This window comes from Zeus faber, assembly GCF_960531495.2.
Source record: "Zeus faber genome assembly, chromosome: 15".
Classification (NCBI taxonomy): domain Eukaryota; kingdom Metazoa; phylum Chordata; class Actinopteri; order Zeiformes; family Zeidae; genus Zeus; species Zeus faber.
Window position 1 is genome coordinate 21,695,446 of NC_137194.1, and position 26,263 is coordinate 21,721,708.

General features: G+C 43.4%; 3 protein-coding genes across 3 annotated transcripts; 2 read left to right on the forward strand and 1 right to left on the reverse strand.

Moving 5' to 3' along the window:
• Positions 1–1,293: 1,293 nt before the first annotated feature.
• On the reverse strand, positions 1,294–6,060 carry ogg1 (8-oxoguanine DNA glycosylase). Its single transcript, XM_080015101.1, has 7 exons — positions 5,738–6,060; positions 4,026–4,366; positions 3,750–3,929; positions 3,251–3,429; positions 2,988–3,135; positions 2,799–2,848; positions 1,294–2,699 (listed from the first exon to the last, which is right to left on the reverse strand). Exons 1-7 carry the CDS (start codon positions 5,845–5,847, stop codon positions 2,496–2,498), a joined length of 1,212 nt encoding a protein of 403 aa, XP_079871227.1. The 5' UTR covers positions 5,848–6,060; the 3' UTR covers positions 1,294–2,495.
• Positions 6,061–6,484: 424 nt separating this feature from the next.
• qars1 (glutaminyl-tRNA synthetase 1) lies at positions 6,485–13,914 on the forward strand. Its single transcript, XM_080015094.1, has 23 exons — positions 6,485–6,636; positions 7,646–7,796; positions 8,351–8,460; positions 8,783–8,858; positions 8,957–9,021; positions 9,135–9,188; positions 9,269–9,332; positions 9,488–9,559; positions 9,675–9,760; positions 9,893–9,979; positions 10,070–10,169; positions 10,260–10,338; positions 10,421–10,660; positions 10,798–10,890; positions 11,019–11,156; positions 11,678–11,765; positions 11,865–12,011; positions 12,181–12,282; positions 12,380–12,472; positions 12,677–12,807; positions 12,892–12,958; positions 13,053–13,178; positions 13,348–13,914. The coding sequence occupies exons 1-23, from the start codon at positions 6,526–6,528 to the stop codon at positions 13,396–13,398; spliced, it is 2,331 nt and encodes a 776-aa protein (XP_079871220.1). The 5' UTR covers positions 6,485–6,525; the 3' UTR covers positions 13,399–13,914.
• A 509-nt stretch (positions 13,915–14,423) lies between these two features.
• On the forward strand, positions 14,424–26,123 carry LOC307241094 (transcriptional regulator QRICH1-like). Its single transcript, XM_080015095.1, has 12 exons — positions 14,424–14,560; positions 15,816–16,104; positions 16,776–16,865; positions 17,253–17,393; positions 17,492–18,244; positions 18,825–19,005; positions 21,195–21,349; positions 21,452–21,566; positions 22,822–22,930; positions 23,043–23,191; positions 23,286–23,376; positions 23,470–26,123. Exons 2-12 carry the CDS (start codon positions 15,850–15,852, stop codon positions 23,654–23,656), a joined length of 2,226 nt encoding a protein of 741 aa, XP_079871221.1. The 5' UTR covers positions 14,424–14,560; positions 15,816–15,849; the 3' UTR covers positions 23,657–26,123.
• Positions 26,124–26,263: the final 140 nt, after the last annotated feature.

The window sequence follows — 26,263 nt, forward strand, 5'->3', positions numbered from 1 at the left end:
CTCATCTGTCCACACATTTTTTTCAGGGGGATTTTTTTGGCTTGTTCAGATGTGTTTTGGAAAACTCCAGCCGAGCTATCTCGTGTCTCTCTCTCGGCAGTTGGGTCCTCCTGGGTCTCTTACCATTGAACCCCCTTTCACTGAGTTGTCGACAGCTGGTGCGTGTTGAAGGGTTGTACCTTGTGTGTGAAGGTCAGCTTAAAGCTGTTTTGCAGTTGTCCGAGGTCCTTTCTCCGCCATTCCACCGATCCTTTCTCCGCAATCTCCGGTCAACTTTTCTCTTGTGTCCTCTTACAGGGACGTTGGCTGAGGTACCACGGGTCTTAAAAGTTCTTCTGGAGATGAACTTGTAACCTTGAGGTTGTCCATGCTTGGCTACGATCTTCTGTCTGACCTCCACAGAGGTCTGCTCTTTTTTCTTTTCCCCATGCTCAGTGTGGCTCACCTCAGGTGAGTTCAAGGCGATTCATCTGCTTGAAATCAAATTATTTCTTTCCACTTCTAAAAAGGTGCCAATAATCTTGTCCAGGCCATTTTTGGATTTCTGTGTTCAATAAGCTTGGATTCAGTCTTTCCGTTTTTTTCCAGCTTTTTTTTTTGTTGTTGTTCCTCAACAAACCAAAGAAACACATGTGTGGATGCCAAAATATATTTTTATTTAACAATCCTCTGGAAAAAAAAAAAGTGTGGTATGTGAAGAAAATGCAAGGATGCCAATATTTCCGGCCCCGACTGGATGTCCTTTCAACAGAAATATACTTCAGAGGGCAGTACACAAGCAGGAACCCTTCTATTATGTAATCTGCAGTCTTTGTGTGCATGTGTGCATGACAATAAGCATACCACCGAGAGGCTTTTCTTTTAAATTCCCTCCCACAACAAATTCTTGATTTGACCCATTTTTGCACCTATATTTTTTATCTCCCCCATCTTTCTCTTTCTTTCCCACACTGCCCTTAAGCTGGGCCCCAGCTTCTCTTCTTCTCCACCGGAACGAACATGAAAGCTGACTCACATTTTCATTAACACACATGGCTGCACACAACCACAAATAAACAACCCTTCATAGAAGGATTACATGCATGCACGCATGCACAGGTACATGGAAATGTGTGTCTAAACACACACACACACACACACACACACACACACACACACACACACACACACACACACACACACACACACACACACACACACACACAAACAGATATAATTACATGCAAAACTAGCCATGGTATTCTATTTTTAAAACCATTTGTAGACAGAGATTTAGTTGAGTATGGTTAGCGCTTTGTCCTCAACGTCAGCCTATTTCAGTCCATCAAACACTATAAGAAAGAGGGGGAAAAATACTGTCCTGAGTCACAGAAGGCCGTACTTATTTATTATTTAAAATTATTGTTTTGATGTAGGGGCTTGTGTCACACAAGGTAAAAATATTACCACTCTGTTATTAAAAGTTCATAGATTCCAACATGCACAGGGAGGAGAGGCACAAAGGAAGTGACTCATTTAGGCAGATTTTACATTTTGTTCTGAGAACAAAACAAAAACGAGAATCTGACCAATTGAATCAGATGATGCTGCACATTTGCTAGTTTTCTACAACCTCTATCCATGTCCCCATCTAGAGGCCACTGTTGGTACATATGGCAATAAACACAATATACACCAGGCCGGATTGAGGGGCTAAGCCCTCCACGCCAAATGCCCGCCTCATTTAAATTAAATCAACAAAACTTTGCGTTGAGACATTTATTGGGAAAATAATTCCTGGTTGAAAGTTGGAAGGCATTACATAACATGATTTCATCATGAGTATACTGTTGCCAAGATACTACTCTAGTGAAAAGGGTAAATATATATATATTCAAGATTCAAGAGGTTGTTTCGTCACATACATATACATACCTTCATACATATATGCAGTGAAATGTCTTTACAACGCACCTGGAGATTATGCACAATAGTTACTAAACCGAACATAATAGCTTACCTCGTTCCTACTGAGCCAACTAACTGAAACTACCTGATTCCCTAAAACGTAATGCAGTGAGTGAATAGAATCATATAAATACAATAAATAAAATTTAAAAAAAAACAAGACTCAAAAAGATAATAGAGTGGGGGTATACACACACACACACACACACACACTCACACACACAGTGTATATGTGTGTTTGACTGGAGTGTATGCAGCGGTGTGCACAATCAGAGCTTGTGCATGATTTATTGACATAGTTCAATGGCAGCAAATTAAAATTCAGTTGACAAAATGAACACTGGAAAGACAGAAAGAAATAGACGGAGACGTCTTATTTACATAGTGTCTTGTTCATTTGGGGGCAGGGGGATTTCAAGTTTGAGACCATATGCATAGGCACACATAAAATGTGTTGTGGGGAATGGATAATAGAGGCTAATTATGCATTAAAACCTGAAGCAATTTGTGCTGACAAAAGAAATCTTTCCGGAGACATTTCTGACGCTTTACACTGTTTCCTCACTCTTTATAGACATCTTTGCTCTCCTGTGACTTAGTGACTTAAGTTCTTTACCCTTCATAAGTGTCTTCTCTTCCGTCTTAATTTTTGCCCTCTTGGTGGCAATTTTCCCTTCCTTTACTCCCTCAACCTTCAGAGAGGGAATTTCTTTCAGCTTCTGAAACTTCTTGAGGTCAGCGCAGAACAACACCTAAAACAAAGAGTTGCACACGCAGGCTGACATTATAACACCTCAAACTTGACAGGATTTTTTATTTTTTACCAACCAATCATGAAGAGTAACACCTACCGAATGTGCCCAGCCGGCATAAGGGCCCCAAAGCTGTCTGAAAAAATTCCCTGTTTAGAAATAGAAAAATACGAATGTTGAGATGTAAATAATGTAAAGTTTGAGATAAGAGCCAGCCATAATTAAAAATCTGCAATTTGCCTGGACATTGTAAACATTAACTTCTCCAAGGTATTCACTGATTCAGACCAATGTCTTGGTGGACTTTGTCTGTGAGGCTCTTCTGTGAACCGCCAGCGGCGCATTGGTAATCTCGTTTAGCAATCTGCCACACGTGTGTGTCCACAGGCACAGCATCCGCCTTATCAAGGGCCATGAGGCACACACAGTCTGCCACCTGAAGGGAACCAAAATGAAGAGGGCACTTTGAGTCATTCCGTCTAAATGACTCGCTTTTTATATTTATTGCATATTTCATTGTTTCAAACACTAACTAACTCAACCCTTCGCACCTTGGTGCCCACGCCAGGGAGGGAGCGCAGAGCATTGCGGGCCTGCGGATACGGTGTCATCCGGAGGCTCTGGAGCCACTGGGGCCCGTGGTTCTCCAGGAGTTGCCTGGCGCTCTGTTGCAGGAACCGAGCCCTGTATCCAAAACCTAGATCCCTGAGGTGTGCCTCTATGTTACTGTCTGGCAATCAGAGATCAAGGTGGGACATCAATTATAGCAATGCGCGTTCTTAATTAAAATAAATAAAAACATGAAATGAAGAACGAAAGATAATAGTGCAGAAAGATAGTTTGTCCTTCACCAAAACAAATATTACAAATAGAAAAGTCAAACTCTCCAATGCGTTGAGAAACTTTTCCCAAATGTTTGAAAGAATCCAAAAAATATAATAACCCTGAATCCTGTATCCCTCAATACACTCACAGGGATACAGAGATGAGCAAATACAAACGAAAACAATTCCAAAATTATTAACAAATAAAACAAGAAAAATATATTACCCGCGAGGGCAGCCAGGGAGGGAAAATCATAGTAGCTGGTTTCATCCAGCTGACACAGTGGGGTGCCAAGAGACTGGCATAGCCTCTCAATCATGCCCTGAATACGAGAAATATGGTTGTTGGACGTGCAGATGAAGGAAAATAGGCACTCTGTGGGGTCCTGGCGGAGCATTCGGATACCTGGGAAAAAGAATGGAGATTACATCAGTGATATACTGATGCAATGACTCATTCTATGCAGCCAGTGTGCACACATATTCGGCCTTGCAGACGTACCAGTAAAAATGCCGGCTATGCGCTTTAAGTGCGGGTCTGCAGATCCCCATTTCCTGTAGAGGTCCTCAAGGTCTACGCTTAATTGGAAGTAATCCCTGAGAAGTTCTTCCTCCTTTATGTCTTGACTGGAGGTGACGGCCACTGACGACTCTTCCTCTTTCACATTTACCCCGCACCTCTCCTGGCGTGAAGCCGTAGGTTTTTGTTCCTCGCTGCACTCCTCTTTTGGCCTGTCTTGCTTATTATACACACAGTACCACAGCGTCTTGTCTGTCTGCGTCAGGGTCCACACCCTTCCGCCCATGACTCCGGTCCAGTGGCCATCTGCAGTCTCCCTCCAGCTGCGATGATAAAACATGTTAGTTCAAGGCTAAAGGGAATAGTACTCTAGTGATACCCTAGTTTACTCCTAAACTAATTCACAGTTAAGGTTGCTTTATAGCCGTCGATAACACTTTGTTAAAATTCACATAATACAGCAGCAGAAGTTCACAGAACAGTGCAAGGTAAAAAATCTATCTATATGTCTGTTTTTTACTATATTTGATAGTATTTATTCTATATATTTTTTAAAACTATCCATATTCAAGTGACTTTAAATGTTGTGCTATTTTTCTTATTATTTTAATGGATTTCCTAAATGATCTTAACTTGCTGCCCTTTATTTATTTATCAATTAATGATTTTATTTTATTTTATTTTACTTGTGTCTTATGATAAGTACTATATAATTAATGATTTATTTTATTTTATTTTACTTGTGTCTTATGATAAGTACTATATAAATAAACTTAGTATTATTATTATAAAATATATGTACAACCAACAGAAACTAGCGGGGAGTAGCACTTGTGGGCTTGTGAGCCATATGGAAAGTAGCAGGCGTGATAAAGTGAAGTGCAAGTATAGTAGTAACAGCACAGGACTAACAGGCAATGATAGTATGAATAGCAAGGGGTGCACTGAAAATTCAAGGTTTTGTATTGTCATAAACACACCAAACAGCATGGAAGCAGACTTTACAAAATTGTACAAAAGAAAATAACAAAATGGTAATGACAGTAGTAGTCGTCGTCGTAGTAATAGCAGTCATAACAGTAGTGGTAGTAGAAGTAGTAGTAGAGACGAAAAGAAGAATCTTTATTTGTCACACGACACGCCACTATAACACGCGCGCGCGCGCGCACACACACACACACACACACACACACACACACACACACACACACACACACACACACACACACACACTGGATGGTGGTCGGTGAAATGGCTCCTCTGCATTTGACCCATCCTGGCTTGTCCTTCCTATAGGGGGGCAGCCAGGAGCAGTGGGCAGCATTCAGTGACGCGCCCGGGGACCTGGTTCCATATGTCCATCGCTGGGCAGACTGGTGGCAGACTGGTGGCAGACTGGTGGCAGACTGGTGGCAGACTGGTGGCAGACTGGTGGCAGACTGGTGGCAGACTGGTGGGGGTCCTTACTGATGTTACATGGAGGAAACCCCATGTGAGCACATGCAAACTCCACACAGAAAGGCCCCTCTCTAACTGGGGGGAACTGAACCCAGGACCTTCTTGCTGTGAGGCAGCAGTGCCACAAAACAAAAGTTGTTTCTGCACGGTAGTAGTAGTAGTAGTAGTAGTAGTAGTAGTAGTATATTAAAGAGTAATAAATAGGGAAAAATCAGAGAGGAACATGACAAACCTACCGGAAGGTTTGTCCACAGCCCAAGGTGAGGTCCAACCTGAGCTGTGACCTGGTGCAAGCCAGAGACCTCCACACTGCTGCGCCGGCGGGAAACACTGCGTGTCCGGCCATGATGGGATGGCTCGCGGCTAAACTGCAGTATATGTTATAGATACTTCTATTCAGCCGCGGATCGGACTGGTTCGAACGTCACTATCGTTATTGTTCTCGGAGCGTCGCCTGGTCCCTCGTAAGTCACAACATCCAGCCCAATATTGGAGGGACATTAAAAACATCCCCGGCGTTTTTTTCTCAGGCTACACTGGTGGACAACCAACATTTTACAACGAGTTATTTTCATTTAGTACCTTTTTTTTTTTTTTTAATTGACGGGGACGGTTGTTGTTGTGTTTTTATTCCATCTTAAAATCATCTACGCACAGATTGCTAAATTATACGTATATATATTTTTTCTTAAACGATTCCGCCTCCCCCAATCTGACGCAACATTACGTGGGTTTTACAAAGCCCCGCCTCCGCTGATGTCAACACATCTGGTGATTGGCCCCCTCGGTTCAAAGTAGGCGGTAACTCCAAGCGAGGCAATTCTCAATTGGTTGGTGCTTTTCGTAAACGTCTTTTATTGGTCCATATTTCCACGCCCCCACCCCCACCCCTTTTTTTTTTTTTGCGTTTGTGGCTACCGGAAGTCACCCCTCCTTCCGCCTCCTGCCCCCCGGAAGCTCCGCTCCCTTGCTGCGTGCCCGGCTCCAGTCTGCCCGGCGCCCGAGTGCGTGGACTCGCGTGGAAATGGCGGACGCGGTGACACTTTTCACTTCCATCGGACTCAGTGAACAAAAAGCAAAAGAGACGTTGAAAAACCAAGCGCTGTCGTCCGTCCTCAAGGATGCAATCGCGCAGGTAAGACGAGAGTCGACAGTAGATACAAATGACATTCCCCCCCTCTGTCCAATGTTTATTTTATTTTTTTTTAGGGGGAGGACACGACTAATGGGCTAAGATCAGTCCAGTAAACCTATATGCTCGAGTACCACGGTGAAAAGCCTTTATTCGCCCGAGGACAGCCCATAATAATAGATCTACACCTTCGGTTTCGTACCGTTTAGGTCGTAAATAATCCCGTGTCAAACCCTTCATTCTGAGGCTGGTCCCAAAACCATTCCAGACCGGTTCCAAAAAAGTGGTTTTCCCCAAAACAATTACAATTTTATACCGGAAATACTGGTCATAATACTACTTCATACTACTACTACTACCACTACTAGTAATAATAATAATAATAATAATTAATAATAAAAACTGCTTGTCGTTTTTGAATCATTTTGAGTATAAATGAAACGCCTAACTGTACAAAACTTCATTTTTACTTCTGGCTCATCGAAGCCAGAGGGAACTTTGTTATTATATTTGTCAAACTGTACATCTGTATTAAATGGCTCGAATACAGGATCGTATTCGATGTATCAACAGTAATCCTAGTACTTGTAGCCTAACATACATTATCAACACCAATGTGTATCACTGCACTGGGTTACTGCATACAGTATTGCTGTTCTGTTCGGTGTTACTGTATTGCTGTGTTGTACTGTTGTATACTGTACTGTATATATGTGTATATATATGTATGTATATATATATATATATATATATATATATATATATATATATATCCATACTCACTTTATTCACATGCACTTTACTGCACATATCTGTCTATACAAATAGCCTATCACATATACATAACTATCCTTCTATTTTGTACCCCCGCTTTGTATTATGTTTTTGAGTCTTATTTTATTTTATTTATATTATTCTATTCACTAATTGCATTACGTTTTAGGAATCAGTTAGACAATTTTGTATCTTTTGACCAAATGGTGCGCTATTTCGCGCTGCCTGATTACAACAGGTCCATGGTATCTGTGGCGCTTCGGGGGTGGACAAAGCCATGGGGACGTTGCTGTACAGCTTGGCGTCTCGACTCAGAGACACCAAACGTCTGACGTTTCTCTCAGAGCACATTGCCCAGCGAAAGATATCCACAGAACTACAGCTTACAGGTAATCCAGGCAATCATTACCAGTTTTTATTGGCCACCAAACCTAGCTCTCTGGCACTTACCTGGTGAGATTTGTGGAAACGTGGAAATAAAATTATCTCAATGGTATATTTAACCGGATATTTAACCAATAAGGTCGTTAGTACCCAAACAATTAACCGGAACCAAAGTCCGTGCCTACTGGAAAATGCCAATTGACTGGGGCAGAAAGATTAAATGAAGATGAAATATATTTCATAACAATTAAGACCATAATAACTACACAGCTGAGATGATAAACAGAGCAGAAACAAAAGTGCATTTTAACTTCACTTGGACTTTAAAACTCTTAAAGATTTTAAGTGATGCAATACTACTAACCATGTAAAAGTGTATTAAGCTAAGTGACGCGTCGGGTAGTATCTTGCAGTTCAAGTCATATATACAGACTGAGACTAATGCCACAGACAGGATAGGGCTTGTCCTGTGCAGAATGTGACGTTGTTACAACATACATTCACATACAGTACTTTTTCACCTAATGTCCTGGGTTCTGTTTTATTTTATTTATTTCAGCTGCTTTGGACTTTCTGAAGAACTGTCCTCAGGATCAAATCAACCAGAAGGAATTTGAGGACGCATGCGGAGTAGGGGTGGTCATAACACCAGAGCAAATTGAAGAAGCAGTACGTACATGAGCTTAAAAGTAGATTCCATTCAGTGATTTGATTCTGACTGTAAAAATCATTACGGGGTTATAAGGCTACTTACACAAGAGTGGACCCTCAGTTGTGATTTCTTACGCTCTGCCATCCAACGCACAACAGCTCCCTGCATTAAGTGACGCCATTCTTTGAAATTGACTTGTCTCATAGCTTTTTAAATCAACATCGATAAGAGAGAAAGTTTCTCCCAATTCTCAAAAACCAGCCCTTTTCAAAAGCCACTTCAGCCATTACAAATTGAAGACATTATCATGGTATGTTAATGACGGTGCAATTCTTTCAGGTGGAAAAGGTGATCAACAAACACAAGGAGCAGCTGTTGAAGGAGCGGTACCGCTATAACATGGGGCTGATCATGGGTATGATGTCACACTTATTTAAATGCACGTTATTTGTTTCAAGTACGTCCATGTTGCGAAATGTGCATGTGTCTCACAGAGCTTTGTGCCCCTTTTAGGAGAAGCACGCAATGGGCTTAAGTGGGCTGATGGAAAGATCATCAAAAATGAGGTTGATCTGCAGGTGGGTTTTAGAGATGGACATTTACCCGTAGCATTAAAAGCCCAATGCGCTTATTGTTCTTTTCTAGGGCTATGTGGCCTGTGTACAACTTTCTAACTAGTTTGCGCTCACAGGTTCTACATCTATTGGGCCCGAAGACAGAGGGTGATCTAGAAAAGAAACCTAAGGCAAGTCGCCACAGATTACTAATCACTCTGAGATTAAATGCTTTGCTTGTCATTGGGTAATCTCTAAGTTTTTCATGCAGCCTCAAAAAGCCAAAGCACTTGAGAATGATGCAAAGGTGAAGAAAGAGGAGGTAGCAGTAAATGGTGGGTCCCAGTTTTCACCAAAGATAAATGATGTACGACCGTATGTGTATGTATGTGACAAATAATCTCTTGAATTTGAACTTGAACTTGATTGTCATTGTTTGCACAAGCGTGTTTAAGTTGGTCAATTTTACCAACATCTCGTGTTTGTATAGCTGAGGTTCATTCTGACGGGCCATCGCTAATGGAGCAACTGAGAGGAGAGGCTTTGAAGTTCCATAAAACAGGTGAGAATTGAGCTCCTGACAATTGATTCAGTTATTGGCATCTCTATGTTGTACACCTTTCTCCATGGGACTGGAAGTGATCTGTTAACCTCTGACCATTGCCTTGTTTTTGCAGGAGAAAACTATACAACTGAGGGCTATGTGGTTACACCCAACACCATGAATCTGCTTAAAAAGCACATGGAAATTACTGGTGGACAGGTAAAACACCAATTATTACGAAAGGAAAAACATTTGGAACACCTAAACAATGACCTGTTTGTTATTCACTTTTGAAAAAAGTGAATAACAAACAGGTACCCTTCCCTTCCTTTTTTTTGTAATTTATTTTAGATACGCACTCGCTTTCCTCCTGAGCCCAACGGTATTCTCCATATTGGGCATGCCAAAGCCATCAACTTCAATTTTGGTTATGCAAAGGTACTGGTGTCGCTCTCATTTTTTGCAACATGGAACATCAAATGCACTCTATCCCTTCTTTTCTGTAATGTCACCTGTCTCCTGTTGCAGGCCAACAATGGGATTTGCTTCCTCAGGTATGATGACACAAACCCAGAGAAGGAGGAGGAGAAGTACTTCACTGCCATTAAGGACATGGTGGAGTGGCTCGGTGAGTCCGGTTGCGGAGTCTTGTGAGAAATGTGGGTTATGCAGTAGATACTGTTAAAGCTCTAGTGTTTATTAACCCACTGTCACGCAGGCTACAAACCCTACAAGATCACCCATGCATCAGACAACTTCCAGAAACTCTATGACCTTGCTATGGATCTCATTCGCAGGTGGGTGGAGTACTGGCTAGATCGATGTATACAGTAAAAACAAGCGCACGTGCAACGTGTTAATCCTTTGGTCCGCTTTCAGGGGTCATGCCTACGTGTGCCACCAGAGGGGGGAGGAACTAAAGGGCCATAATGCCCCCCCATCGCCATGGCGGGACCGTCCCATTGAGGAGTCACTGGTCTTGTTTGAGAGGATGAAAAAGGGACTGTTTGCGGAGGGCGAGGTGACGCTCAGGATGAAGATGGTCATGGAAGACGGGAAGCTGGACCCAGTTGCCTACCGCATTAAATACACAGCCCATCATCGGACGGGGGATGAATGGTACTTAAAAGATCAATTGTTGCTTGTGCACCAAACAGGTTTTTCTTTCTTGAGGCATGTAGACCCTTTGATTTAAATATATATTTAAAAAAAATCCCAAAGTACTTTTTGTTCATTCCTCTTTTACTTATTTACAGGTGCATCTACCCAACCTATGATTACACCCATTGTCTGTGTGACTCCATTGAGAACATCACCCACTCACTCTGTACCAAAGAGTTTCAAGCAAGGTAATACAAATGTTACTTTAATTTATCCAGATATTTCCGCTGATTCTATCAAGGCCAACTAACTTTGGTTGGTTGTTGATGTTCCATCTTTTGTTGACTCAGTATTTTCATATTGGACTGTCCTTCAGGCGCTCGTCATATTTCTGGCTTTGCAATGCTTTGGATGTATACTGCCCCGTGCAGTGGGAATATGGACGCTTGAACCTCACCTACACAGTTGTGTCAAAGAGGAAAATCATCAAACTGGTAGAGATGGGAGTCGTGAGGTAAGAGGTCTTTAATTTAGATCAAGCAGTTTCCATGGATTGACACCAAAGACACCCACACTAGCATTATAGAGTTCACAATTAACATGAGGAATTTAAATATGCAAAAGACAACATGGAACATGCTGTATGTAGCGTGTCAACAGAAAAACAAACAAGGATTTGACTTATCAATTATTCAAATTACATAGTTTGGATTCTCTTTTCTACATACAGCCTCAACATATTTTAACCATTAAACACAAAGCCCACAGAAATATAACCAATACCATCACAAATTTCCTGCAACAACATTTGCAAATGTTTTATTTTCTGGATGTGTGATAACAAACAAACATGCACACTCTTTGGTGAGGATGAGGAGCATAGTGAAATCTAAACAATCTATAAAGGGATTATTACGCATCCATGCAAAGCTATTTTGACTTCATTTCAGGTGTTAAAAAATAATACCTTATGAATGTTTGTAAAATTCTGAGAATACTAGATCTCAGGAATTTAAACAAACTTTCTGATTTCAGAGACTGGGATGATCCTCGTCTCTTCACTCTAACTGCACTGCGAAGGAGAGGTTTTCCGCCAGAGGCCATCAACAACTTTTGTGCAAGGGTATACAGGAATGACAGAGAACAGCGTGAATAAATGGATGCAATGTTGACAAGTAAATGGGTTTTTGTAATATGGTGTTATCGTATTGGATTTTTTCAGGTGGGAGTCACTGTTGCACAGGCCACAATGGAGCCCCACCTTTTGGAGGCCTGTGTCAGAGATGTGCTGAATGACACTGCACCTCGAGCTATGGCTGTGATGGAACCCCTCAAAGTGACCATCACCAACTTCCCTTCCAACTCAAAGGTTTGTGCAGTACATACAAATGTCAATGTAATGGTGCAACAAAGCAGTGGCCTTGTGGTAACATCTGTGCTGCCCAAATACTTAAAACTGTAGTGCTTTTGGTATATATTCAAATAAAGCACTGTTACCTGATATTCAACCACAGGGGTGAAACTTGACTCTTTTTCAGTCGGATGTCCAAGTTCCAGATTTCCCCGCAAATGAAGCCAGGGGCAGCCATGTTGTTCCATTTACAAACATCATCTTCATTGAGCAGAGTGACTTCCGAGAGGTCAGAAAAAAAACCCCAACATATTAATTAAGGATATCTATATAGTGTGTCACTTTAGGTTTTTGGCTGGAAGGTAACCTTTCCCACTTCCTTGTAGGCAATGGAAAAGGGCTACAAGCGCTTGACCCCAGAACAGCCAGTAGGCCTGAGGCATGCTGGGTATGTCATCTCTGTGCAAAAGGTCATCAAGGTAAAACTCCATCTTTATGAAATAAAAGCATCTATTTTGACTTCCTCCTGTATTTTTTTATTGTTAAATACAGGAAAGGGCATACTTTTGTATCTGTTCTTCACTGCCGGTTCTTTGTATAGGGCATAATGAAGGGCGTCTTTGATTCTGTTGCGGGCTGTACCATTTCTCTTGAAACTTTCTGAAGATACCCTTGTCTCCTAGAACGCTCAGGGTAAAGTGGTTGAGCTGGAGGTGAGCTGCTGCACTTCAGCCGAAACGAAAGAGAAACCCAAGGCCTTCATCCACTGGGTCAGCAAGCCGCTGCAGTGTGAAGTGCGCCTCTACGAGAGACTGTAAGTCGCATGAAAAATGCTGCCTATACATCGGCAGTGCATCAGCGTGGGCTATTGACAGACACCTCTTGCTTTCTTTGTAAGATTCCTGCACAAAAATCCAGAGGATTCATCAGAAGTGCCTGGAGGCTTCCTGAGCGACATCAACCCTGTGAGTATCTCTCTGCCATGGAGGGGGAAATGGAAGAGAATTTCCTCCATAAACTGGTATGTGTATGTTAATATTTTTGTTTTCCATCCTTCAGAGTTCCTTGCATGTGATAAACGGTGCCTTGATGGACAGCTCTGTCATGGGGGCTAAAGTCCACGACAGATTCCAGTTTGAGAGAGTGGGGTACTTCTCTGTGGATCCTGACAGCACAGCGGACAAGGTAGAGTAGGATTCAGATTCCTTCTTGGTACATAAAAAACAGTACTGATGTTACCTCTATTAATAAATAATCAATACTCTTGTTATCTTTAAGATGTATGTTGAGCTAAAGCTCCTTGTCATTTAATATGAGTATGACCTATGAGTAATGGAGACATTTCTTTGCGCAGCTCATCTTCAACAGAACAGTCACCCTGAAGGAGGATCCTGGGAAAATCTGATTGACTGAATCTAGCCGCCCACAAACCCTCAGAAACATTTACCGTGTATCCTTGTTTACATCGCAATGTGAAACATCAGCAAAAACTCAAGACAGCCAGACGGAATCCTACAAATTATGACATCATTTACATTTTCTGTTAAAGACTGCATGCGAGAGGCCAAATGAAAACTTTTAGCGAGGAGGGGACAATTCTAGTGCTGGTCCGTGGAGGAGAAAGAAGGGAAAGGAAAACGACTTTAATGACATTTTGATCAATCCCATTCTGATGGGTCGTCTGAGTATCACAAGTGGCCTATTGAAATATAGAATGTACCGCAATAATAACAATATACAGTGTTTCTTGTCACTGTTGAATGTATGTCATTTGGGCCATATTTCAACAGGGGCGCAGATTGGCCAACAGTTATTGCTCCAAGCTGATGTTACACAAAGTAGATGTCGGTAAATGCAGAGGGAGTTTTGTCACATCCTAAGCCATGTTTTTTTATAACAGGGAACGACAAATAAATTATATTTCAAAAAAACATCAAATGCGTCCGTCTAAATGTTTGACTTTGAACGAGGTGGGTTGTACGGCGTGCTCCCAAAATCGTGGCCGCGGAGGCGTCCATGCAAACCCCATCGTCGACACGTTCGACGCCTGTGCGCGTGTGAGACCAGACACAACACAAACCACGCCGCGTGGAGTGCGTGGGAATTAACTCTCAGCGCTCCGCGGCCGCCGCGTCGCCGCGGCGGCGCCCGGGCCGTCTCCCGCGGACCACCTTAAGAGATCCACGACCCAATGAGCCACTGGGAACATCTGTCGCGAGCGCCGGCGATTTAAGGTGGAACCGGGGTCAACGTTTACCGTCCGCGACGTCACGCGGGCCCGCGCGTCCGCGTCCCCTTTAAAAAGCCCCACGCCGCGTCGCCGCGTCTCGCGACGACGAACGGTGGCGATCTCGCGGGAGCGGCGCCGGGCTCCAAGGCGTCTCCCCATTGGTCAAAACACACGGTTGTAAGATGGCGCCGAGCGAAATATGAGCGGTGAAGAAAAGGGGAAAAATATCGCTCACAATCCACCGCTTTTAACGGAAAAGAAAGAATAAATAATCCACCCGCACCCGCCAGTGGCACGTTGCGCCTCCGCTCACCAGGAGAAGAACGACTCTTGAAAGGTAGAGAAGCAACATCCGGGCGGACGGTGCCTCGGCCCGGTGGAGGAAGAGGGGACGGCTAGCGCGCCAGGCTAGCGCTAGCTTAACGTTAGCCGGCTAACGTTAGCTTGTTGTGTAATGTGCCGCGAAATTAACGAGCAAAGTCTGGGTCCCGAGCGTGTGCGGAGCGACTGGCTCCGTGACACGTCCGTCGGCCGGGCGTCGGCGTGTTCCGGGCTCTCTCGCCACCCCCGAATACCGAGCCTGGTTTGGAAAGAAACCGCGCTTTTCGCTGCTGCTCGTATGGACCAGTAAATATTAACCCTTTCAGAGCAGCCGGGACGAGTTCACTTCATAAAGACGAATAGAGTTGAACTGACAGTGACGTCTTACTTTTGGCTTTAATGTGAATACGTCACTGTGTTTTTCCCGTTCAAAGTGGAGGGAAGTCGAGGGTGTATTATTAGTTACGATCACGATCTGTTTATTCATCATGTACACGGGATTTGTCTTGGTGTGGGTAGGTGCATTGTAGTGCAGGCAAGTAGCTTAAAAAGCACAACAATCTTAAAAATTATATATATATATATATATATATATATATATATATATATATATATATATATGTGTGTGTGTGTGTGTGTGTGTGTGTGTGTGTGTGTGTATATATATATATGTGTATATATATATATATGTATATATATATGTGATTCCGTGCAAAGGATAAGTGTCCGTGTGGTTCCTAGTGTTAGCTGTGAGTGTGAATATAGTTGGGATCTATTGTACGGGATGATTAATACTGATTAATGATTAATATGTAAACTGTACAATAATACGCACATGTAAAACAATGAATGAGCTGGTCTTAATTATTATGACGCTGTAATTAAATGAGTGCAATATCCAAAGTCTAGGATCGACCCTCAGTTCGATGCACATTAGGCCACAGACCCCATTTGATAAGGTTTTGTCTGTGGTACCCCCATCTGAGAGGATTTGTTTTGTTTGCCCAAGCCACCCTCCTACCACGATCAAAACAGTCACTGTATTCTCTAATGGTGTGACTGTATTGAAAATAAAATAAGGGTGATGTTGACCTATTAATCATTTTTCTGGGGACCGCCCTGGGGCCACTTGAAGGACCCCTTGGGGGCCCGAGACCCCATGTTGAGAACTACAGATTTTGGTCAATAGAATGCGATAACATAAGATGACTGCATTGCATGAAAATTAAAATAAATTCTCCAAAATTACTCCCCCCCCCCCCCCCCCCTAGATTTCTTCGGCTAGAAGACTGTTGCCAAGCCGTAATGAATAACTCATTGGATGGCACAGGCTCCTACGAGGAGCTGGTGAGACAGAAAGCCCGGAGCATCCCTCAGCATCGCATGAAAGAGTTCTTGGAGTCATTGGCCAACAAGGGACCGGATGCTCTACAGGAGTTCAGCCAGCAAGATGGAGATGCCACGACCACCACAACCACCATGGTCTACCAGCAAGAGACCAACTGCATCTACACAGACAGCACAGAAGTTGCAGGATCACTGCTGGAGTTGGCTTGTCCGGTAAAGCACTGTTGTGTGTGTGTGTGTGTGTGTGTGTGTGTGTGTGTGTGTGTGTGTGTGTGTGTGTGTGTGTGCGCCCCCACCGGTTCCTTCTTATTAGGCACGTTTTGTTTTTTTAAGTGTTAATGGGCATCGAAGTATCAGATTGTCTGGGCAAGATATATTCATGAGGAACACCTCGGCGATGCACGCAGAGCAACTCCGCTGTGCTGCTCTGTGTGCCCAGAGTGGGGAAAAATGCCTAGACCCGGAGCTGGACCCGCGTGCTGTTTCTTTTTTTTTTTATTGTTATTATTGTTATAATTATTATTATTATTATTTTTTTTTTATATATCACCTGTCCCTAAAAGTCTCTGTACTGTAGAGGGGAAGTAAGACCCCATCACCAATGGTTACTGGACAGCTCTGAGCGGAGAGGGGGGAGAGCCTCCGCCCCCTCTCTCTCCCTTTCCCCAACTCCCTTTTGGCTCCAGTTTCAGAACACAGTAAACTTCACTTATACCGTTTCAATGCTCAGATTTTTCCTGGTGGATTAAAAAAAAAAACGGTCATCAATGTCAATCGCCGATAGATGATTTAATCGTAAATCTGCCCAAGCCGACTGTCTGTGCGTGCGTCTTTTTTTAATTACAAAGGGAACTTTCTGATTTACCAAATGTCTGATTTTGTAGGTTCAGGTGCAAGTCCAGCCCCAGCAGCAGATGCAGGAGTCCACAGGTCAGCAGTCTGTACAGCAAAACTCTGACCAACAGATAGTCCAGGTTAGTGGTTTTTGTTATTATTGTTTTTTTTATCCATTCATTTTCATCACCCAAGTAGAGTTTTTTTTTTATACTGAAAATGCTGGTTTAAAATGTTACATATTACAGATTTAAATCAAAGATGTCATCGCCTTTCTTTAAATAAATAATCGTCTTTCAAAGAACAACTTGCATGACATTCTTTCATTCTAAATATTACGTTTTATTTTTGTCTCACTGACCCCGGCTACTAAGATTTCTTGTCATGTCACCACATGTTTTTGTCACATACTACAATACTCGGTGGATACCATTTACATATCGATTTAAAATTCCTAGCACCCAAGTCGTTTCATGTGCTGTTATTTTTTTGCATGCTAATCTTGGTCGTCCAACTCCCGCGATTAGGTTCAGATTCAGGGTCAGCAGCAAGGGCAGATGCTGGGTCAGGTGCTCCAGCTCCCGTCTGGCTCCCATCAACAGCTACAGGGTGTGACTACCGCCCAGCTCATTCAGCCTGGGGATCTTACAGAGGAGCAGCAGCAACAGGTACCCCTGCATGTAGCGTATATGGCATTGAAAAGTAAATAATTGTGCTTTCTTCGCAGTGGTTTGACTCATTTCGAATGATATTTGTGTTACTTTAGCTACAAGCTCAGTTGGTGGCAGCTGTGGCAGGAGGACAGCAGATCCAAATCCAGACAGTCGGGGCCCTGTCTCCCACCCAGCAGCACGACACGATCGAGAGGAGGGTGCTGGGGACCACCACTTCCCAAGGAGTGGGGGTCCTGCAGCCGGCCAAGAAGCGCAAAGTGGACATGCCCATCACAGTGTCGTATGCCCTGCCTGGCCAGCAGGTAGCCACAGTCTTGGCCATCCCCCAGGGACAGGGCCAACAGCAGAGCTACGTTTCGCTACGACCGGACCTGCTAACTGTGGACAGCTCCCATCTCTACAGTGCCACAGGAACTATTACCAGTCCGACAGGAGAGACCTGGACCATCCCGGTCTACTCTGCTCCTGCTGGGTCGGGGGGTCGCGAGCACGTCACACACATTGCCATTCCCCAGGAGGCCTATGGAACAGTTCAGGTGGCGGGGGCAAACACCACCACGATGACCATGCCAACACAAGTTACTGTTGAAAACGACAAGCTCAAAATGTCAGTCAGTCAAAGCCAAACCGCGCAGGCAGTCTCCAGCATAACCAGTTCTGGAGGGATGGGGGTGCAGGAAGAGGTGGTGCACACGTTGGCCACCAACACCTTGTTCCCTGCCCAGCTGATGAACGGGAACATCCACATCCCCGTGGCAGTGCAGGGCTACCCCAACGCCACACAGTCCCTCATCTGGGACCCCCAGCAGCAGGTGTTGCACACACAGGATGCACAGCAGCTACAGGTAATCACGTCTGATGAGCCACTTTTAAAATCCAATCCTTTTTTAGGATAGACCCAATTGCATCGGTAACATTGACTATCTGAACGAACGAAAGAAAATGTATTACATTTACATTACATTACATTTAGTCATTTAGCAGACGCTTTTATCCAAAGCGACTTACAATTATTCAAACACCGACGGACGCAGCCATCAGGAGCAATTAGGGGTTAAGTGTCTTGCTCAAGGACACTACAGCATGCTAGCAGGAGGAGCCTGGGATCGAACCAGCAACCTTTAGATTACTAGACCACCAGCTCTACCGCCTGAGCTACCACCCCAATATTCTTTTTGGATATATATCTTTACATTTTTATTAACTTTACTTAACTCTAACTTCAACTCAGTATTTATGGTATAAAAGAAAGAGATTGGTAGTGAGAAAGGCATTGTTTAAAAACTGCATTGAATTTTTTTTTTAAACCATACCCAGCCCTAGTCGCACCCCATTTCAACCTTCCACTGGTGGTAGTTTTGCTCAATCTTTTCCATCAGATTGAATTAAAATTGCTCTGTGTGTCTGGGTTTCTGTTCCCCTCAGGCTGAGACAGTTGCAGTAACAGAAGTGGACGGCCAAGCACAGCACCAGGTGCAGGTCCAGGAGCTGCTACTGCCCGCCTCGCTGAAACCGGAGGAGGGACTGGAGGTGTGGCGGCTGTGGGCTCAGAGGAAGAATGCAGAGATGGACAAAGCGGAGAAGAATAAACTTGCCCCAATTGGACGTAAGTGCATTAACTAATAAATTAATAATCATTTAATTGTATCCTTGGATCGGTAAGATGGTGTGTGTCGGCGTCGTCGTCGTCATCCCCCGCCCCCCCCGCGCGCACATGCTTGCGGTGGGGTTCATGTGCGCGTAGAACTTGATGTAATGTGCCAAATGCGGTCTCCCCATTCCAGAAGCTCAGGATTTATTATTTACAACTAACGTTTTTATTCAAAAACATCCAGTTATTACTAAATTAAGTCCCAAAACAACCAAAAGCAACAGGGAGACGTTGCTTTTTTGGAACTGAACATTGCGACCTGCCGTTTCATACATGTAGGAAACAAACAAAAATAAAAATACATGCATGGGAGCCGGCACGCATCGCTGTCTGGAGGAGAAATATATTAAAAAAAAAATAAAAAAAACTGCAATTCTCTGAGTTAGGTTTACTTTTTTCATTTCTCGTACAAGTAAGAAACTAAGGAAACAATAAATCTTTCTCTATGAGATTATATTATATATTGCTGTATTGTAGTCACATGATTTGCATATTGTGCGGCAGGTACGTGCAGGGGGTGGGGGGTGGTGTCCGAGCACCTGCCCCATGGACCCCACGGGGCCCTTCTTATCAGGCGCGTCTGTGTGCGCGTCTGTGTGCGCGTCTGCGCACACACGCAATTGATTAAAATATTTAATCACATGATTGTCCATAGTTAATCGTGATTGATTGTAAATTTTTTATCTGTTCAAAATGTACCTTAATGGATATTTTTTGAGTATTTAATATTTAATATTATTTTTGGTGTGTCTGATTATTATTAATATTTTCGAGGGCTCTACCCAATTCAGAATTTTGACAGTCTAATTAGATTTGGCTGTTCAATGCGAATATGAACGGGGCACAGCTCTCTGCGATCGGGTCGCACAGAGAGCTATGTTGGTGTCACATTTTAACCTCTTGTGGTTATTGTGATGCAAACTGACTCGAAATTTTTTTTAAAAAGTAGGATTCTTAAAAGGGCCCACTACCTTTTCTGCATTTTGCCAACGCAATGTCAAATGGACTGTTAGGTAGAGACACGGTGATGGAGTGTTGATTGTGTTGGATGCGCGGTGCAAGGCAAATGCTCGAACGGGAGTTTCCGGGCCGCTGCAATCATGTTGCGTGTGCATTATCTGTGGTGAGTGTGGCAACTTTATGTTCAATATTGCACTGTTTGGCTACTTGCATAAAGTGCTCGGTACCCGCTTCAGCAAAATTCCTCTCCTCAGTCAATGCATGTGACCAAAGTTCCCACTGCTGGTCAAAATAACGCTGTTATTTATATACAAAATATGATTGGTCCTCCCTGGTGCCCTCCCAATGCCATTGGGCTGGAGTACTGTCAATCTGTCAATGCCCAACGCCACTGGATCAGAGTGCTATCTATAGCTGCTTGATTCGTGATGTGGAATCACCGATAAACACGTGTTTCGGTTTAACCAATGGCACGTAAGAACGCATCACTGGATCACTAGCTGATCACAGCACACATATTAAAAAGTATTTTTTTATATACAACTTTTTAAAGTGTGCTTATGAGAAACTTGCAGGATGCCACCATTTATGGCTTGTTACAACATTTGGCATTTTGCAACTGCCACGCTGCGACTGCACGACATACTTGAAAGCATTTCATGTTTGCCGATTGTATTCGAGTTTGTTCAGTGAATGAAAGTTTACATCTTCAATTTTTTCAAATAATGTGGATTTAAATATGTGGATAAAGTCAGATTTTGATATATATATCGCATTTATCCGCTTATTTTGAGTATTCTCCGCAGAAGCCACGCAGACGGTTGTCTGGTATTTGGCAAGGAGTGTGTGTGAGAAATACAGAGAGAAAGTATGTTATATTGTCACGGATATATCAATAAGACCTGTCTGTGTTGATCATCTGTAGTATTTTGCGCCGACCTCCCCGCACCCCTCATATGAATACAGACTTGAAAATAAAATTGTGGCGTCGAAATTAATTTGCAATATTGCCTTAATTTTACAGCCCTGATATGAATACACACACACACGGTGCCTTTCCAAAGTATTTAGAGTGTTAGGAGATAGTTTGGCATTATGGGTAAACAGTAATTGATCTCTACAATCGTTGATCACCACCTTTATGGTCCCATCCCTCACAAGCAGACTGATCCGTGTGCGTTTAGGTCGCCAGGCGCTGCGTTTCCAGGAAGACTTGGTGTCGTGCGCTGTGGCCGAGCTCAGCATGGCTCTGTCTCTGATGACGCAGGAGGCCCGCGGGCTGGAGGGTGAGAGCTACGAGTCCGATGTCCTCTACTACGTCTTTCTTTGCATACAAAAAGTGAGTCTCCCCGATCCTATGTGAGATCTGTACATCACCAGGTAATGTGATGCAGAGTTGTCGACCCATTATCTCCTCCTGTTTCTCTGTTTGTCTTCTCAGTATTTGTTTGATAATGGCCGCGTGGACGACGTTTTCTCAGACACGTACTACACACGCTTCTCTCACAGTCTGCACCAGATACTGGAGCCATGGAGACCAACTATCCATCCGCTAGGTAAGGAGAGGGCGACAAAGCCCATTTTCTGCGGTAAGGCCGAATGGTTCTCAGCGCAGTTGGTAATGGTTCTGGTCGCAGTTCCGTGACCCACGGTTTGGCATGGAACGGTTGTGAACCGTTCCTACTCCTGGAACTGGCCCCAGTGTAGTAACCATACTGAATGGGGCCAAAATGCGCTGCACGGAGGGTGAAAGGCGTAATTGTTCGATGATTGGTTTCTCATCCCATGCACAGACATCACCTCCAATACATGTTATGTTTACATCCATCAGCGCCATTGTTAAAGTACTCCCTTCGTGTGAGACAAGATCAACAGCATTTTCCCTTTTTCCACCCGTTTTCACCACTCGTGTTGTGAATATATGGGGGGGGGCACACAATGATAGAACATGTTTATTGATACTTCAACAAACAGACAGCGGGTAGATTGTAATGAAAATGATTCTCCCTACGTAGCCGTAACGGCTGCTTTTGTAGATAAGTCAACAGAGCATCAAGAGAAAAATGGGAGAAACGCTAACAAATCAAAATCGTCCATTGCAAAAGAGTGCATGGCTAAGACGGCGGGTCCTTATATCTACAGACAATTATAATTGCTGTGGCATACGTATGATGTTAATGGACGTCGCCGCGTTATTTGTTGTCGTCACTGTAGTTTTTCTTCGTGATTTACTGGTGCCAATCCCAGCTCCGTTGCCGGTGGAAACACAAACCTTAACCGAGAAAAAGCTAATCAGCTGTGGAAATTATGCTTAAGCTGCCTATTCCAGCCAATCCTATCTACACACACAATATTACATACTGCTTACATGTGATAGTGGTCAGTAACGCTGTGTATAATTATTCTACATAGTAACGTCAAAATCGAATTAATTCCCACCAAGGTTTTTGTCATATACTCTACTGTATATCTCAGTAGAGTAAGAAAGTAGTTTTACAGCTCTTCTGCGCTTCTCACACTTTCTCACCCAGTTACTGAATAATCAGCACAGCAGCAGCAGCACTCATAGAAAAAGTTTATCCACCATCAACAAAATCAGCTTATTGTCGGCTTTGGAGTTTGACAAATGCAACTTGTCACTGTCGTTTTAAAGAAACGTCTTGCTAAATCTCGTTGGGTGGTCTTGTCCATTCAAAACAAATGGAATCACATACATGCAAAATGCTCAACCCAGTCACGAGGGTTGGGAACTATAGTTATTTATATCTATCTATCTATCTATCTATTATAATTAATTTCTTCCTCCCACAGGTTACGTTATCTCAAGTCAAGTAACAGAAGAAATGCTTTGGGAGTGTAAACAACTTGGAGCTCATTCCCCTTCGACACTTCTCACAACGCTTATGTTTTTTAACACCAAGTAAGTTGTGCATATGAATCACGCACTGCACAGTGGCCCACGTCCCTTTTAGGTTTCCCCCAAAAAAACACCTTCCAGCTCATTGTATACGATAACATTTTACCATCTGCAGGTATTTCCACCTAAAGACAGTGGAGCAGCACCTGAATGTGGCCTTCTCTAAGGTGCTGAGACACACTAGGAAGAGTCCCAACAACCCCAAAGACAAGAGCACCAGCATCAGATACCTGAAGTCAACAGAAAGATTTATAGGACAAAAAGGTAAAACAATTAAAAAAAAACAAAAAAAAAACAGGTATTCCTTGACACAGCCAGAGGTGGCAATTCATGACTTGTCTGAATTCCTTCCTTTTAGTGACGGATGACATGTACTCCGAGCAGATGGAGGACCCAGAGAACCCCCTGCGTTGCCCCATCAAGCTCTACGACTTCTACCTCTTTAAATGGTGAATAAAAACAAAACGAAATTCTACACATGGATTTGCAATGTTCTGACATTATTATATTTTATTAAAAAACAAAATATTTTTCCCCCACAGTCCACAGAGCGCTAAAGGCCGCAATGACACTTTCTACCTGACTCCCGAGCCCGTCGTTGCGCCAAACAGTCCCATTTGGTACTCCACCCAGACCATACCCAGAGAGCAGCTGGAGCACATGCTCGCCCGCATCCTCATCGTCCGGGAAATCCAGGAAGCGATCACCATGTCGGTCAGCTTGCACTAGGGGGGTGGGGGGGAGGATGCGTGGACTAGCTCATCCCTTCCCATCCGTCTCTTCTCTTCGCACATCCCTTGTTTTGCTCATATTCAGTGATTTTTCTACGCTCACGTCCTTTGTCCTCCCCCGAAGATGGCATGTGTATGTTATAATCACCATGTGTATGCATATCTTAACACACTGTACATACACATCCAGAAGATAACGTTTGCTCTGCGAGGCATCGTTTTCCCCATCGTTCGCAGGTTTTCTTTTGCCAAAGGATGTAGTGTCTGATCTTTTTTGTTGGACCTGAACTCTAATTTAAAAAAAAACAAAAAACAAAAAAACAAATGACTGTTGGTACACCTACCAATAGGAATTATTGTACATTTTCTTTGCTGGTTTTGTTTTAATCTGTAATATATTGCATATATAATTTCACTGCGGTTGGCCTGTTCCATGTTGCTTTACATCCTTCTACCTTTCTGCTTCATATTTACACTCACCGAGCACTTTATTAGGAACACCTGTAGACCTACGTATTCATGCACTCATTTAATCAGCCCATCGTGTGGCAGCAGTGCAATGCATAGAATCATGCAGCTACGGGTCAGCAGCTTCACTTAATGTTCACATCGACCATCAGAATGGGGGGAAATGTGATCTCAGTGATTTGAGACGTGGCGTGATTGTTGGTGCCAAACGGGCTGATTTGAGTATTTCGTTAACTGCCGATCTCCTGGGATTTTCACGCATAAGTCTCTAGAGTTGACTCAAAATGAAGCGAAAACCAAAACGTTCAGTGAGCGGCAGTTCTTCGGACAAACGGCCTCGTTGATGAGCCAGTAGAATGGCCAGACTGATTCGACGCGACAAAAAGGCAACGGTAACTCGGATAACCGCTCTGTACAATTGCGATGAGCAGAAAAACATCTCAGAACGCACAACACGTCGAACCTCGAGGCGGATGGGCTGTAACAGCAGAAGAGACCACGTCGGGTTCCACTCCTGTCAGCCAAGAACAGAGCTGGGGCTGCAGTGGGCATAGGCTCAACCAAACGGGACAGTTGAAGACTGGAAAAACCTAGCCTGGTCTGATGATCAATGATCTCATTTTCCGCTGAGGCACACATGGTAGGGTCAGAATTTGGCGCCATCAGCATGAATCCATGCACCCCTGGCTGGTGGTGTAATGATGTGGGGAATTTTTTTTCTTGGCACACTTTGGGGCCATGAATACCAATCATCGTTTGAACGCCGCCGCCTACTTGAGTTTTGTTGCTGACCATGTGCATCCCTTCGTGGCCACAATTGACCATCTTCTCATGGCTACATCTAGCATGATAACGCACCATGTCACAATGTAAAAGTCGCCTCAAACTGGTTTCATGAATGCGACCGAGTTCAAAGTTCTTCAGTGGCCTTCGCAGTCACCCGATCTGAATACAATACCTTTGCCAGTCCAACGCCTTTGGGATGTGATAGAACGGGAGCTTCGCAGCTTGAATGTGCAGCCGACAAATCTACATGAATTGAGTGATGCAATCACATAAACATGGACCACAATCTCAAAGGAGCGTTTCCAACATCTTATGGAATCCAAGCCAAGAACTGAGGCTGTTTTGAGAGATAAGGGAGGCCCTACCCAGTATTAGTAATGTGTTCCTAATAAAGTTCTCTGTGCGGGTGCGTATGTGTGTATGTATATATGTGTTTATATGTATGTATTTATATATATGCATGTATATATATAATTATGTGTATGTATGTGTATATATATGTGTGTATATATATATATATATACATACAGTATGTATATGTATGTATATAGATGTGTATATGTATGTATATGTATGTTTGCATATATATATGTATGCATATATATATATATAGATGTGTATGTGTATGTATATATGTATGCATATATATATATATATATATATCTGTGTGTGTGTGTGTGTGTGTTTATATATATAGCCCCATCCCCTTCTGTCCTGCTGTCCCTCTTGTTCTGTCACACAGCAAATACCTCAGCGGTGTTTAGACTGAATCAAGTGGCCTGGGAGGACACTCACTCCGCAGTGAAGGATTTCCCTCTTCCACTCTCTCACTGGCTCACGTGTGTGAGCGTCAAGCTCTGGGTGCCGCTTGTTTCCAGTGAATGGCACCGGGGCTCTAGTTGTCGTCGTTGGATTTGCTCAGATAAGCGCCATTGACACAACAGGACCCAAACTCCTGTAATGGATCTCATTTTGTGAGGTGCCAACACTCGAGCTGCAGGTCCCTGCAGCCACCAGATGGAGGACACTGGCAGCAGAGGAGCGTGGATGGCAGTGTGGCTGTATCCCTTCAGTGCATCCGCACCAAAGCAGGATTCATTGTATCATACATGTTTATAACTTGGCAGATGAAAGACTCAAACTTGGCTAGCCCTTGTTCTATAATGTACATTACTCCTAGCTCCTCCATGTACTGTGATACGTTTCAGTCATCTTAGGAGAATGGCAGTGCCTGTGAGTTTTTGAAACATGACCTTTTTGTACAGCACTACACTAGTCAGTTTGTTGTCCATTATGCACCTGCATCCTAAGGTATCAATAGGTTTTGTCATACTTTATTATAAAGGAGTTA

Excerpts from the sequence above, each read along its gene's own strand:
- ogg1 (XM_080015101.1), bottom strand. The coding sequence starts at position 5,847 with ATGGCCGGACACGCAGTGTTTCCCGCCGGCGCAGCAGTGTGGAGGTCT. Across the intron at positions 3,430-3,749 it reads CTCCCTGGCTGCCCTCGCGG|ACAGTAACATAGAGGCACAC; the intron begins GTAATATATTTT and ends TCTGATTGCCAG. Across the intron at positions 2,700-2,798 it reads ATGCCGGCTGGGCACATTCG|GTGTTGTTCTGCGCTGACCT; the intron begins GTAGGTGTTACT and ends TCTTTGTTTTAG.
- qars1 (XM_080015094.1), top strand. The coding sequence starts at position 6,526 with ATGGCGGACGCGGTGACACTTTTCACTTCCATCGGACTCAGTGAACAA. Across the intron at positions 7,797-8,350 it reads CACAGAACTACAGCTTACAG|CTGCTTTGGACTTTCTGAAG; the intron begins GTAATCCAGGCA and ends TATTTATTTCAG. Across the intron at positions 9,333-9,487 it reads AGAGGAGGTAGCAGTAAATG|CTGAGGTTCATTCTGACGGG; the intron begins GTGGGTCCCAGT and ends GTGTTTGTATAG.
- LOC307241094 (XM_080015095.1), top strand. The coding sequence starts at position 15,850 with ATGAATAACTCATTGGATGGCACAGGCTCCTACGAGGAGCTGGTGAGA. Across the intron at positions 17,394-17,491 it reads CAGAGGAGCAGCAGCAACAG|CTACAAGCTCAGTTGGTGGC; the intron begins GTACCCCTGCAT and ends GTGTTACTTTAG. Across the intron at positions 22,931-23,042 it reads CTTATGTTTTTTAACACCAA|GTATTTCCACCTAAAGACAG; the intron begins GTAAGTTGTGCA and ends TACCATCTGCAG.